The sequence below is a fragment of the Odocoileus virginianus genome, chromosome 20 (assembly GCF_023699985.2).
Source record: "Odocoileus virginianus isolate 20LAN1187 ecotype Illinois chromosome 20, Ovbor_1.2, whole genome shotgun sequence".
Lineage (NCBI taxonomy): Eukaryota > Metazoa > Chordata > Mammalia > Artiodactyla > Cervidae > Odocoileus > Odocoileus virginianus.
Window position 1 is genome coordinate 35,271,720 of NC_069693.1, and position 13,079 is coordinate 35,284,798.

General features: G+C 54.9%; 1 protein-coding gene across 1 annotated transcript in view; it reads right to left on the reverse strand.

Annotated features, from left to right (window-relative positions):
• Nucleotides 1-13,079, reverse strand: part of CPNE2 (copine 2) — a 52,712-nt gene that overhangs the window by 9,334 nt on the left and 30,299 nt on the right. Inside the window, exons 8-13 of the mRNA XM_020903797.2 lie at nucleotides 12,347-12,445; nucleotides 11,802-11,888; nucleotides 9,728-9,787; nucleotides 7,701-7,834; nucleotides 5,593-5,647; nucleotides 844-895 (exon numbers count right to left, since the gene is read on the reverse strand). Of these exons, the coding sequence (XP_020759456.2) occupies nucleotides 844-895; nucleotides 5,593-5,647; nucleotides 7,701-7,834; nucleotides 9,728-9,787; nucleotides 11,802-11,888; nucleotides 12,347-12,445 (487 nt within the window). The remainder of the gene's footprint in view (nucleotides 1-843; nucleotides 896-5,592; nucleotides 5,648-7,700; nucleotides 7,835-9,727; nucleotides 9,788-11,801; nucleotides 11,889-12,346; nucleotides 12,446-13,079) is intronic.

Here is a 13,079-nt window from a genome sequence, read left to right on the forward strand (position 1 = left end):
AGACAGACGGTGCTCTGTAAATAGCTGCCGTTACAAGTCTAAGAATACCGCCTGCCCTGCCATCCTGTCGAGAAGGCCTCTGGCCAGAGATGAGGTAAATGGACAGAATGTCTCTCTCTGCTCCAAACCACACAGACCCCAGCCGGAGGGCAGGACCACACTTCCAGTCAGCAGAGGCCCATGGCTTCTGAGTCACAGCATCGTCCCTAAGGTGGTGACCTGATGCAGTCCCCTCTCACATACAAACCTGACCCAGCTTCAGGGATCCCCAGGGAAGGCAGATGCTCCATCTGAAGCCAGTTGAAGCTAGAAGCTCTCGTGGAGTCAGGGACCACCCTCTTCCGTACCACTTCTCTTTCACTGTTTCTTAACTGATTCTGGGAGGCTCAGAAATCCTCTGAGGCCTGGGGCGCGGAGAGCACAGACACCATGCTCGCTGCCTGCCCCTCCCTCTTGCCCAGCACCCCTGCCCACGTCAGGCAGGACATGGCTGGGCTCTCCCCGTGAGGGCAGGAGGGAGGGGAGAGGAGCAGGTGTGTAATTTGCTGCCCTCACCTCCTGACCTACACAGGGCTTCCTGTCAACACTTCCCTTTATTCTCACCTGACTACCCAGTGAGGTGAGCTCCCTCCCCTGGGGCAGGTGAAGTGGCACCGGCCCAGTGGGGTGCAGTGACCTCTCCAAGTCGCACAGCTGGCCCTGAATGCCAGGCCACCTGACTCCAAATTGCAGCCTCTTCCCCATTTGCCATCCTGAGCAAGTGTGATGGGGAGAGGTGCGGAAGACAGAAAGCTGTACTCCGCCCAGGGAGACCAGGGCTGATGCAGGGGGCTTGACACTCACCCGAGCAGAAGGGGTTGGTGGGGTTGAAGTTGATGGCGAACTCATGGGAGACCTAAAATGCAGAGAAAATGGTGAGTCAGAGCCTCCTGGCCTATACCTGGACCCAGGCAGCCTCACCCGCTGCCAAGCAAGACTCCCTCTGAGGGAGACTGGCTCTTTGCTACCCAACCCCAGGTCAAGGCTGTGGCACCCCCTGCATCTGCTTTCACCTCCACCGCTGGCTCTGAGTGACCACGAGGCCCAACCACCTCCACTTCATAAACAGAAGAAACTCAGACCCTTCTCTCACTCAGTCGTGTCCGACTCTTTGCAGCCCTGTGGACTACATCCCGCCAGGCTCCTCTGTCCATGGAATTTTTCAGGCAAGAATACTGGAGCAGGTTGCCATTTCCTACTTCAGCGGATCTTCCCAACCCAGGGATTGAACCTGTGTCTCTTGCATCTCCTGCACTGGCAAGCGGATTCTTTACCACTGCGCCATCTGGGAAACCCCCAGATCCTTCTATACCACCCTGATCTCTTCTGGGGGGCCAGGGCTGTCTCTGCCTCCTCAGAGATGTGTCTGAGGGTGTTGGGTTCAAGGAGCACTCCTTCGCCACCTGCGTTCACGGTACAATTTCACATAATTAGAATTCCCCTTCTTCAGGCCTCGAGGGCCTTCCCCCATCTCACTAATAAGCACGAGTGCTTGGAAGAAAGCCCACCTTATGCCAGCAAACCAAGCTGGGGCTTAGCTGACAACCCACGCAGAGCAGGACTGGGGGATCAGGAAACATAATGGGGCCAGAAGGGCAGGGAGTAGAGAGCTCTGGCCCAGTTCCTGCAGACCCAGCTCCGAGCCTGGGAAGGTCATCGAAGGTGACCCTGCACACTCCTGGAAGCTGCGGGCCCACACAGGGTCCCATAACCAGACCCCATTCAGGGCAGTGGGTAAGACTGAGGTGGCTGCAGAACCCAGGACAGCAGGAGGCCCAGAGCTCAGGTGGGGGTTAGGGTCTGCCCTCTCTCCCTGCCACTGTCTCTCAGCCAGAGACCCCACACAGCCCCTTCCCTGAGAACTGGGTGCTGCAGTCCACGTCCAGCACCTTGCCAGCATCCCCTCACTCGTTCTTCACAACAATCCAAAGAAAGGTCTGGTATCACCCCGTCACAGATGTAAAACTGAGACAAAATGGACCAGATGATCCCACGGTCTCACATCTACCGAAGGGGAGCGTTGGGACCAGAACTGAAGTCGGGCTGTTGCCTGTGCTCACATAAACTCACTAACCTGAGAAGGTGCTCCTCTCCTAAGGAGTTTAAATAGGAAGGCAAAGAAATGCCTGGGGGAAGGGACCCACGCCTTCAGCTGCTGGAGGAATGTTCCAGTCCAGACACAAACAACCCCAGACAGACACTCTAGCTCCGAGCCACTGCAGGGGAGGTACTGGAAGCCCCTGCCGAGTCCAACATCCCCACTTTACAAGTAAACTAACTGAGGCCCAGAGAGGGGAAGAAGCCGGGTGCCAAGACCACACAGCAGAAGAGACCTGAGGCCTAGGATCCTCAAGCCGGGTAAAAGGGTTGGTTGGACCTCTGACCATGCGGAGCCCTCCTGGACCAAGATGGGACGGTCACAGCAGGGGAATTCACCCAGCACTGCCTCGTGCCTGCTGGCCTGAGGAGCAGACACGGGCCGTTCAGGGGAATGGGCTTTTCTGTTCCTTGGCCCCTCGGCCCTAAGTGCCTGGCATGGAGCCATTGCCCTGATGTCCCTCCTGGGCTCTTTCCCTGCCCAGGGGCCCGCTTCACCCTGTCCCCAGCCTGGGCTCCAGGTGTGGGGGCTGGAGGTCCTTGTTGCCATGGAAACTTCATGAGCCTCTACAGAGATTAAGAGGGGGGCTTGTACAAAAGGGGGCTGAGAGGAAAATGGTTGCCAGGGAAACAAGTCTCCCTTGGGCTGGCTTCCTGCAAAATCAGATTTTAGGAGATTTTAGAGACCAAGGGGGAAAAGCCCCCTCCTGACAGGAATGGATTAATATTCCATTTTCTCAGCCACCCAAATTCGTCATTCCCTATTCTTTTCCTCTATTTAGGGGAGAGTAGGGCCTTGTGGTCAAATGGGTGGGGCTGTGGGAGGTCACCCATCTACCCTGGATGCCTCTCAGGTCACCTACTCTACCCAGCAGCTCCATTTCACAGGTGGAACAACTGAGGTTCAGAAAAGCCCAAGGAATGCTCAGGTCACATGACTGAGCCACAGCAGAGCCAGGACTGGATCCAGGGGATTAGAGCTCATGCTACCCGTGGCAGTCCAGCCCCCTCCCACACTTGCTGCCCTGGTTTGCCTGAGAAATGCCAACAAACACGACAAGCTTCTTGGAGGCCACCCCAAGCCGATTAGGAGCCCCTGGGGATTGGCCAGCCACAGAGCTTTGTTCTGGGACTCTACGGCCTTCTAAGGATCAATGGTTCTGCTGCCCCTACCTGGCTGGGCCCAGCCTGTGGTCCTGAGTTACTTGAGAGGTCATTCCCTCTGGTCCTGGCAGGGCAGTGGGTTGGGGCCACATAGGGGGTTGAAGGGACCTCAGTGACCATCCTCCCTGAGCCTCAGTTTTCCCCATCTGTAAAGCGGGGAAAGTCCTAAACTGTGCTTTTTCCCACCCCGGACCTTTTTGCATAGGCCAATCCTTTGGCCCAATCCCTTTCTTCACCTGACCTACTCTGGCTTGTCCTGAAAGGTCAGTCCCTCCACCACTACCCAGGACAGTGGTCTTCTCCATGCTCACCTGGGCCAGACCCAGGCAGGGACTGAGGTCCTGAAGGCAGGCCGCTGAGTTGCATGCTTCTAGCTCCTTCCAACCTCCCACTCAGAGAACCAACACCTCTGCCTGCTCAGGCCACCAGGCCCCAAATTTACTGTTCACAATCACATACTGCACACCATGTGTGTGCCTGGAGCTTGACACAGCAAGGGCCTGAGGAAGTCTTCCTAGAGGAAATGACCTCTAGGCTATGAAGCAGCATGGGAAGTCAGTGAAAGGGGGCCAAAGGCCAGGGGAAGATCACGTGCAAAGGCCCTGAGGTGGGAACGAACAAAGTAAGGTTCACGTGGCAGGGCACGGCAAGTTAGCTAGGAGGGAAGGTAAGGGGCTGGGAGGCAGGCCTCGCTGGCTCCAGCACCAACGGGAGGAGGGGAGAGCATTGCCCTTTCCACGCCGCGCTCCAGCAACCCTCCTGGCACCGCTGGGCACTCCAGCCTGGCCACGCCCACCCTCCCCAGAGTTGCCCTGTGACATTTCCAAGGAGGCTTTTTGCACAAGAAAACATCTCATTCAGCCAGAGTTCTTTGAAAGCTGGCTGGTGTCCTAGCAACGAGCTCATGCAGGGCCTGGCCGCACCAGCCTGCCCTCCCCCCAGCAGCATCACTGTGTCTGCCCAGAGGCCCAGCTTTGGCCCCACAGGATCCTGTCCCCTGCCACACGATGGCCAGCATGCCACAGAGCCACTCCCTGAAGTTCTAGCTGAAAACTGCCCTCCCGGGAGAGGACGAGAGGAGAATACTCAGTGGAAACAGCACGTGGTACAGGAGGGCAGGCAAGAGAGGGCACTGGCTGAAACATAATGTAGATTTAGGAGCCCTCTGTGCTCACACCCCCAGGCTTCTCATCAGAAAGGTAGCACATTCTGAGAACAGATCTGAGAGTCCACCTGCCCAGGTGGAATTCAGGCTTCCTGTTATGAAAACGTCCTTGGACAAGTCACTGAACCTCTGTTTTTCACCAATGAGGGATAATGCCCCTTCTCTCCATCCTTCCATTCTGCCCAGCATCACCCCAGCCAGCTCCCCCACTCAGCAGCCAGAGTGGGCCTTCAGAATGCCAGCAACACGTAGACCCACTCATAGCTCGCTGCATGCCTGGCTCCCCACCTCTTCAGCCGCATCTCTCTCATCCTGCCCATCTTTCATGGAGAGTTCACCACACCCAGCTTCTTTCAGTTCCTCCAACTCACCGTGCTCCCTCTGCCTCCCAGACTTTGCACAGGCTCTTTTCTCTGCCCTGAACACTCTACCTGCCACGACACCACCTTGAGTCACTCTGCAAACTCCTACTCTCCCTTCCCTTCTTGGTTTAGACTTTGCCTCCTCCAGGAAGCCTTCCCTGATACCCCCAGGCCAGTTTGGGGCCCTCCTCTAGGGACTGCTGCCCCATCTCAGCACTGATGACACAGCCTGTCTTTAGGGCTGCCAGACAGAGTATACAGTGCCCAGTTCAATTTGGATTTCAGATATATAATGGATAATTTTTTAGTTTAAGTATGTCCTAGGCAATATTTGTTGCTGTAACCCGCCAGCCTCCTCTATCCATGGGGTTTCTCAGGCAAGAATACTGGAGTGGATAGCCAATCCCTACTCCAAGGGATCTTCCTGACCCAGGGATTGAACTCCTGTCTCCTGCATTAGCAGGTGGGTTCTTTACCACTGAGCCACCAGGGAAGCCCTAGGCAATATAAAGGACATACTTAACCTATTTACCTGATAGCATCTTCTCCCACATGACTGGGTGCCAGGGGGCAGATAGGATAACTTATTCCCTGTTCTGGCTCTACTACCTGTGTGCGGTTCAGGATGAGAAATGAGTGTGGGTTTGGGATAAACACGAGAAGGCAGGGAAGCTAGGCCCCAGCCCAGCCTTTCCAAGGCAGTCCCAGAGAGGCCATCATACAAACCTCATCTCAGCCAAAAGGAAACAATCTGGCTCCACTTACCTTCCAGTCTGGGGGTAACTGTGCCCCAAAGCCCAAAGCTGGGAACATCTTATCACTAATCAGAGAAAGGAGAGGAAAAAAAAAATACTGTGAGACAATCAGGCAGGGGCCTCATCTACCCACGCTCACCCTCCCCACCCCGTACTTAGGGCTGGGCCCACACGGTTGGTTGTACACGCTTCCACAGGCAAAAAAAAAGCTTACTGCCTCTAGAAAAAGCTCTGTTTGGATGATCTCCAAACCCACTTCTGGGTATCTGGTGAATTAGTGGCTTCACCCCCATCTACACCTATGGCAGACATTGCTAATCAATCACAGCACTTCTAACCAATGGACCTGAGTACAGTGTTGAGATCCTTCTCAAACTGGGACCTTGGCGACCACTAAACCACAGTTATGAAGCAATTGAAATGTACTGGCTGTCTCTTCGCCTCCCTTTTATGACTGGGAAAAATTCTGAGGTGAAAACACTGGCTTGGCATACAAGACCTTTCATCACCTAGTCCGAGTCTAGTCTCTTCTACCAGCCCTCACTCATTCCCCACTCCCCCAGTCCTGGCCACTGGCTACTCGCTGTTCCCCAAACACATAGGGCATCTTTAGGTTTCAACTTCAGCCCTGTTGCACCCCTTCTTGAAACACCTCTCCCCAATCTCGTCCCTGTGGCAAACTCCTACTCACCCTCTAAGGCCCAACTCAAATGGCCCTGTCCCTCTGTGGGTTTCCCTGAGACCCCAGGATGCCTGCCTCCGTGGTGCACTCACAGCTCCTGCCTCACACGTAAACTAGTCTCTGGGAACTGCAGTGACTTCCTGTCTTCTTCCTCCAATGGGAACTCCCTGAACACAGGGACCATGTCTCATTTGTTCATTCAGCAGGTATTTACTGAGGAAACCTGTGGCTGCCATGTGGAGAACAAACTGTCAGGGGCTAGGGCAGAAGCAGGGAGGCCAGTGAGAAGGCTGCTGAATCACTCACTCTGAGCAGGAGGTGGTGGTGGCTCAAATGATTTGGTGGCTGTGGAGCGGGGAGAAGAGGTTGGATTCAATTACATTCTGAAAAGATTTCCTGATGGAGTGATGGGGGAGATGAGGGAAATAAAGGAAGCAAAAGGTTTTCGGTGAGTGGGACAGGTGTCCAGTTGCATCTGAATGCCCATGAGACAGCACAGCGAATACAAGGGTCTGGGCAGATAGATACAAGGGTCTCTGGAGCAGCAACGGTAGGCTTCCCCACCCAAAGATGCAGGTGGGGACTTCCACCTCCCTTGCTCTGCTCGCTGCACCTCTCTTAATGTGGCCTGGGGTTACAGCCACCGCGTAGACCCTGAGCCCCCCAGGAGTCAGAAGCTGGTCTTCAGGGTGCCTCTCTCAAGGAGGCCAGGTGCACACAGACTTCTCAAGCCTGCTCTTGTGCCTGCCAAATCTCAGGAACCTGCTTCCCACATGTTGGCCTCCTGGTCGTTCCACCCTCTGATCTGGAGGTTCTGACAAACACCATCTGTGAAAATGACACCACGACCCTCAAGTGACTTCTGGATCCTCCAAGACCCTCTCAACTTTGCATGTGGCCTGTCGGTGGTCACACCCTCTATACAGCTCTCCTTCACTGACTCCCCACCGTCCTCCAAACCAAAGATCTCTAGGAAGCGTGATCACGGACTGAGGGCCCATGCAGGCTGGCTGCTCCTCTGAAGTTCCCCACAGGAGTGAGACTGTTAGGCCATTAGGGGGCAGGTGCAGGAATCGGAATGTCTGGGTTCCAGTTCCCTGATCTGTGTGATAAATTCTCTCCCCACACCCTAGGCCTGTTCTTCTCCAGCTCTAACAGTGGAGGTTGCAGCAAGAGCAAATGAGTTTCATTTTCTGTCTTGACTCGTTTTCTTACTGGCTACGTGGTGTATTGTTTGCAGAAGGATCTCAGGAAGGAGCTAGGACCAGCTGGAGAGAGATCAGCAGTTGATTAGCAATGTCTGCCACAGGACATGCATGTCCTGAGCTACCCATTCCTAGGTCTGAAGATCTCTGGGTCCCTTCTAGCTTTGACAACTGAGCTTCCTGGAATGGATGGAGCCCAAGCCGACCATCACAGGCCCTTCATAAGCATACCTGTCATAGTCCTGAATGATCTGCCCAACCGCCCAGATGGCCGACAAATATTCATTGGTGCCCATGGGGTTGATATAGTGCAAAGAGGAAGGGTCGAGGGGATTTCCATTGGAGGCTGTGAAGTCTATCCCAACCTGCAGGAAAAGGCCAGAGACCCCAGCTCCCTATCTTGCCTCCAGGGAACAGAGAGGCTGATGGAACATGGGAAGCCCCACTCATCACCCCGCCTTGACCCCCGCTTCCATAAGATGGTCCAAAACCCGGAAACTGACCATGTTACTCCTCTGGCTCTAAGGCCATCTGTGGCTCCCTACTGCCAGAGCATCAAGTCTACTGCCCAGATGTGATACAAAATCAGTGTACAGCCCCAAACCTTTTCCCTGTCACAGTTCCATTTCCAGGCCTTCATTCATGAGGTTCCCTCTACCTCTACAAGCAAGGTCATTTTTTCACTCTCTTCCAATCTGCAGGCCCAATTCATATACCACTGCCCCATTGACATCTTCCCAGACACCTCGCCCCCATACCAGGCCATCTCCCCCCCACCACTCAGACCACCAAGGGGCACCAGGACCTGGGGCTGGCTGCTAGGGCAATGCCCGCACATCTAGTCACACTGGATGCTCACTGCAGGTAAGACGCATGGTCCCGGAGTCAGGTCCATGGCTGGGCACAGAGCACCAGGCAGGTGCCCCACATGGACTGAGACTGGCAGATGGGCAGGGTACTGAGCTCCACCTGCTCTCTCAGCTGTGAGGGTTTCCCACCCAGCCTCTGGAGGGGAGCAAGGAGCGGTGGCAAGGCTGCCCAGCCAGAGAGGGACCCAGGGCATGAGACGGCCACCCGAGGACTCAGTCGGGATCAGCCAGGGACTACTGCAGAGGCACAGCCTGCAGCCTGGCACACAAGAGGTGCTTGGTATCGCTGGCTGAGTGAACTCATGCACACAGGAGGAACAGCAGGGCCTTGGGGGCGGGGGGGGGCTGCTATGGCAACCTGTGGGGTTACAGGTCAACAAGACAATCCCCTGCCTCCTTAGAGTCCTGCAGATGACTTCCAGCCCCCATGGGGCCTAGAGGTGGTGATGGAGATCAGGGAGGCTAGGTGGGAAGTGGGCAGAGTACAGGACCCCAGCAGGTTCTCCTGTGGTCCAGAGGCTTCCCTTTGGGTGAGGAATGGGACAAGTCTGGGGCACATACTCCAGGCCACCGGCAGAGTGACCATTCATTCTCCCAGTGAGTATTTACTAAGCATGTGCTACATGCTGGGTACTGAGTGATACCTCGAGGGTGGAGAGGAAACAAAACAAAAGTCCCGCACTCAGGACACTCACAGTCACTAGTGGGGCAGGGACAGTGAAAAATACTTAAGAATCCACTGCAGGGGGTGTGGGTTCAATCCCTTGTCGGGGAACTAAGGTCCCACATGCCACGTGGTGTAGCCAGAAAGTAAGAAGAAAATTTAAAAAAAAATACTTGAGAAAATTTCAGAGTGGTAAATGCCCTGAAGTTACTAAAACAGGAGACGGGATGGAGAGGAATAGAAGGCATCGGCGGAGGTGACCTAAGTGTCACAGCCTGCAGGGCAGCGGACACAAGAGGGCTCTGGGGAAGAGCGTTCCAGACAGGAGAAACAGCAAACGCAAAGCTCCAAGACAGAGCAGAGCCGAGCTAGTGTGTGGGGGAGCAGTGAGGATTAGTGTGGACGGGGCTGAGTGAGCAAGGAGAAGGGTGCAGCAGATAGGAAGGGAAATGGGAAAGAACTGGCTTTTGTTCCCTCCTGAAGAAGTGTAGCCTAACCAGTGACGCTCAGGGCTGAGCATCCAGGCTCTGACCTGCAGCGAAGCCCTGACTCAGACCCATCCACCCATACCCTCTTCTCTGGTCAGACACAGCCCATGCCCTGGGAAAGTCCTTCCTGAAGTCTATCCCAAGTGGCTCCTGCTGAAGTCGTAGCTCAAGCCCTTTAGGAGGATCCTCACTGGAGAGGGGAGGGGAGGGGTGGGGTAGGGTGGTGGAAAGCCTTACGGTGAACATGAGCTGGCAGCCTCCCAGGATGTAGTCCAGGAAGGAGTAGTCCCGGGTTATCTGGAAGGAGTCAGAGAGGTCAGTGTGCCCCCGCCCCGCACCCGAGGGCTGGCCCTCACTTGGCCATGCTCGCCACAAGCAACCTCTGGGGAGTTGTCGCTCTGGGCCCAGATGGTGATCAAGGAGGCCGAATAAAGCAGATGCACCTGATCTGATTACCACAGAACCCAAATCCCTCTGTAACAATGGAGCAACGGTTCCCAATTGGTGGAACATCTGTACACACACAGATGCACAATAAGTCCACACAGTGTCCCAGGGCCCAAAGTCAGTAACAACTACCAATTATATAATTATATATAAGCTGTTTAGTCACTACGTCATGTCTAAGGCTTTGTGACCCCATGGACTGCAGCCCACCAAACTCCTCTGTCCACGGGATTTCCCTGGCAAGAATACTGGAGTGGGTTGCTGTCCCTCCTCCAGGGAATCTTCCCGACCCAGGGATTGAACCTGCGTCTCCTGCATTGGCAGGTGGATTCTTTACTGCTGAGCCACCTGTGAAGCCCAATTACATGGCAGAGAAAGCCTCAATTTGTTGCCATTTGGTCCCTAAGTCTCTCCAGCTCTTACCAACCTTGACTTGCAACAGAGAGAGGCCAGGCCACCGGATCAAGACCTTCTGCTGTAAATTACTAAAGCTGTTAAAACATAGTTTGGTCTTTGTCTCCTTTTGTCAAAGGATACTGGCCTTCTAATATTGGTGACGTTAGAAGGGTTCCCTGTAAAATAAATGTTTTTAAGTAAAAAAGACACCAAAATGGGAGGAGGAGGGGCTGAATACAAGAAATAACAAGGCGGGTGCCAGAAACCCAGAAGGGGGGTGTGAGTGACAAGTTTCTGAAACAAGGACCTGAAATCACGATGCTGCAACCCACCAGCTTCACTGTCCCAGGCTGCTGCTGCATTGGGACCTCACTGACGCTCACGTAACTCCTAGTCTCCAGGTGAGGAATCTGAGGCCTGGGGGAGGCCAGCTGGTACAGCCAGTGACAGGGGCCTCCAAGCCTGGTGTTCAGGGCTCCTGCTGCCCTGGCCGGGGCTGCGTTCTTTAACGTCCCACCCGATTCCAGCAGACATGTGGCCACCAGACATCCGGGGGCCCGGCCCCTGACCTCAGCCTGGCCACAGTGGTGTGAACAATGTCACTGTGGGCCTCGGTGGCCCCAGTTACACCGCAGGGCAGGAAGCCGAGCCCTCACTAATGTCACTGCCAGGGGACAGGGTGCCCTGGCCCAGCGCTCTCTCCCCCTCTGATGCTGAGCATGCAGTGGACAAGCCTGGGAAAAAGCAACTCCCTACAGTTACCCTGGGCTTCCCTGGTGGCTCACTGGTAAAGAATACCCCTGCCAGTGCAGAAGACGCTGGTTCCACCCCTGGGTCGGGAAAATCCCCTGGAGGAGGAAAGGGCAACCCACTCCAGTATTCTTGCTGGGAGAATCCCATAGACAGAGGACTACAGTTCATGAGGTGGTAAAGAGCTGGACATGACTGAGCAACTAAACAACAATAGTTACCCTCCAACCAGGAGACCCTGGAAGGTCATCTCATACCCTCCTTGACTTCAGCACAGGAACAGGATATAAGACTTTATATGCTTAATCATGTTAATGTTCCCATTCCACACATGAGCAGACTGAGGCCTAGAGAGGTTAAGGTCAAAAGGTCTCAGAACGAGGCTCCATTACCCACCCACTCCAGTATTCTTGGCCTTCTCTTGGGGCTTATCTGGTAAAGAATCCGCTTGCAATGGGGGAGATCTGGGTTTGATTCCTGGGTTGGGAAGATCTCCTGGAGAAGGGAAAGGCTACCCACTCCAGTATTCTAGCCTAGAGAATTCCATGGACTGTATAGTTCATGGGGTCACAAAGTGAGTTGGACCCGACTGAGCAACTTTCCCTTCACTTCACTTGCTGGCGCCACACCTAGTGCTCTCTCTCTTCTGCAGTGATATATCTATCTCTGTGTGACCCCAAACCTTGCCCCTGCTCCACGCCCACCCAGGCTGACTCACCTTGCAGGAACGCAGGATAATGACGCCTGAATTTTTATAGTTCTTCTTCTTCTTTTGCTTCTTGGGGTTGATACACTCAAACTCCCGCTGCACAACACAGGAGGAGAAAGAGGGGCTCAGCTTGGGGCTTCTGCGGGGACTGACCCTCCCCTGGGCCCCAGAACCCATTCTACAGTGTGGGCCAAGGGGTAGCACACCTCCTCCAGGAAGCCCTCCCAGAACTGGTTCCTGCCACCCTGGGCTCATGCCTCCCCAGAACTGATTCCTGCCACCCGTGGGCTCCACCTCATGCCTGGAGTCAAATGGATAGCTCCTGAGGGCTCACTATGCACTTCAGCTGTATAATCTCATGTAATTCCCACTCTACTATTTTGCCTCCACTTGACAGATGGGGAAACTGAGGCTCAGAGAGACTGAATGTCTTGCTCAAGGTCATAAGGCAGAGAGGTGGGATCTGAGCCCCTGTCTGCCCCTGATTCAAAAACTCCTGCCCCTTCCCTGTCCCCTGTGGAGGGCTTAGGGTCACGCCCTTGTGCACATCTTACCGGGACACCATCACGAGCCTCACACATCTGTGACACCGAGGTCTGGAACTCACCGATGAAGTCGTGGCCCCCGTCGTTGTCGTAGTCATAGCACATAACCTGCAGTGGGTCCAGCGAGGTCACCCCAGAGCTGCCCGCAGCAGGTACCCACAGCTCCTCTCAGTTCCCTAAGCAAACCCCATGTCTATTTTTTGGCAGGGGGGTGCCTCCCTCTCCCCCTCGATCTGACTACCTGGCTTGGGCTGATGACTGTAGCTCCTGAACTGCCTCCTACAGGAAGCCTTCCATGATTGCTGGGAGGAGGAGAAAGGGTGTCTGCTCTAGTAATGGAGACCCCTCCCTCTGGTGCGGGAAGCTGCACACCCCACACACCTGACACTGGGCTGCTACTCTGTCTTGGGTTGTGGCCCACCTGGCCTCATGGGCCATGGCCTGGAGTCCTCCCTAAACTTGTAATTCTTTTCCTGAGGTGGGCACAAAAAGTTCCAGCTTGATGTGCTAACTTAGCTGCCGTGACACTCCTAGAAGGAAGACAGGAATTACTGTACCCATTGTACAGATGGGCAAACCAAGGCTCTAAGTGGGAAGCACTGGCCCAAAGTCTTACAGTGGCAGCAGGAGAGCCAGAACCAGAAGCCAGGTTTCCTGGTGCCCTGTCTGGGGGTCCCTACACGGCCTTACTGCCTTGCCCCACCCCATCTGCTCTCAGACCCGGTCCCAAGGACTGAGGGCT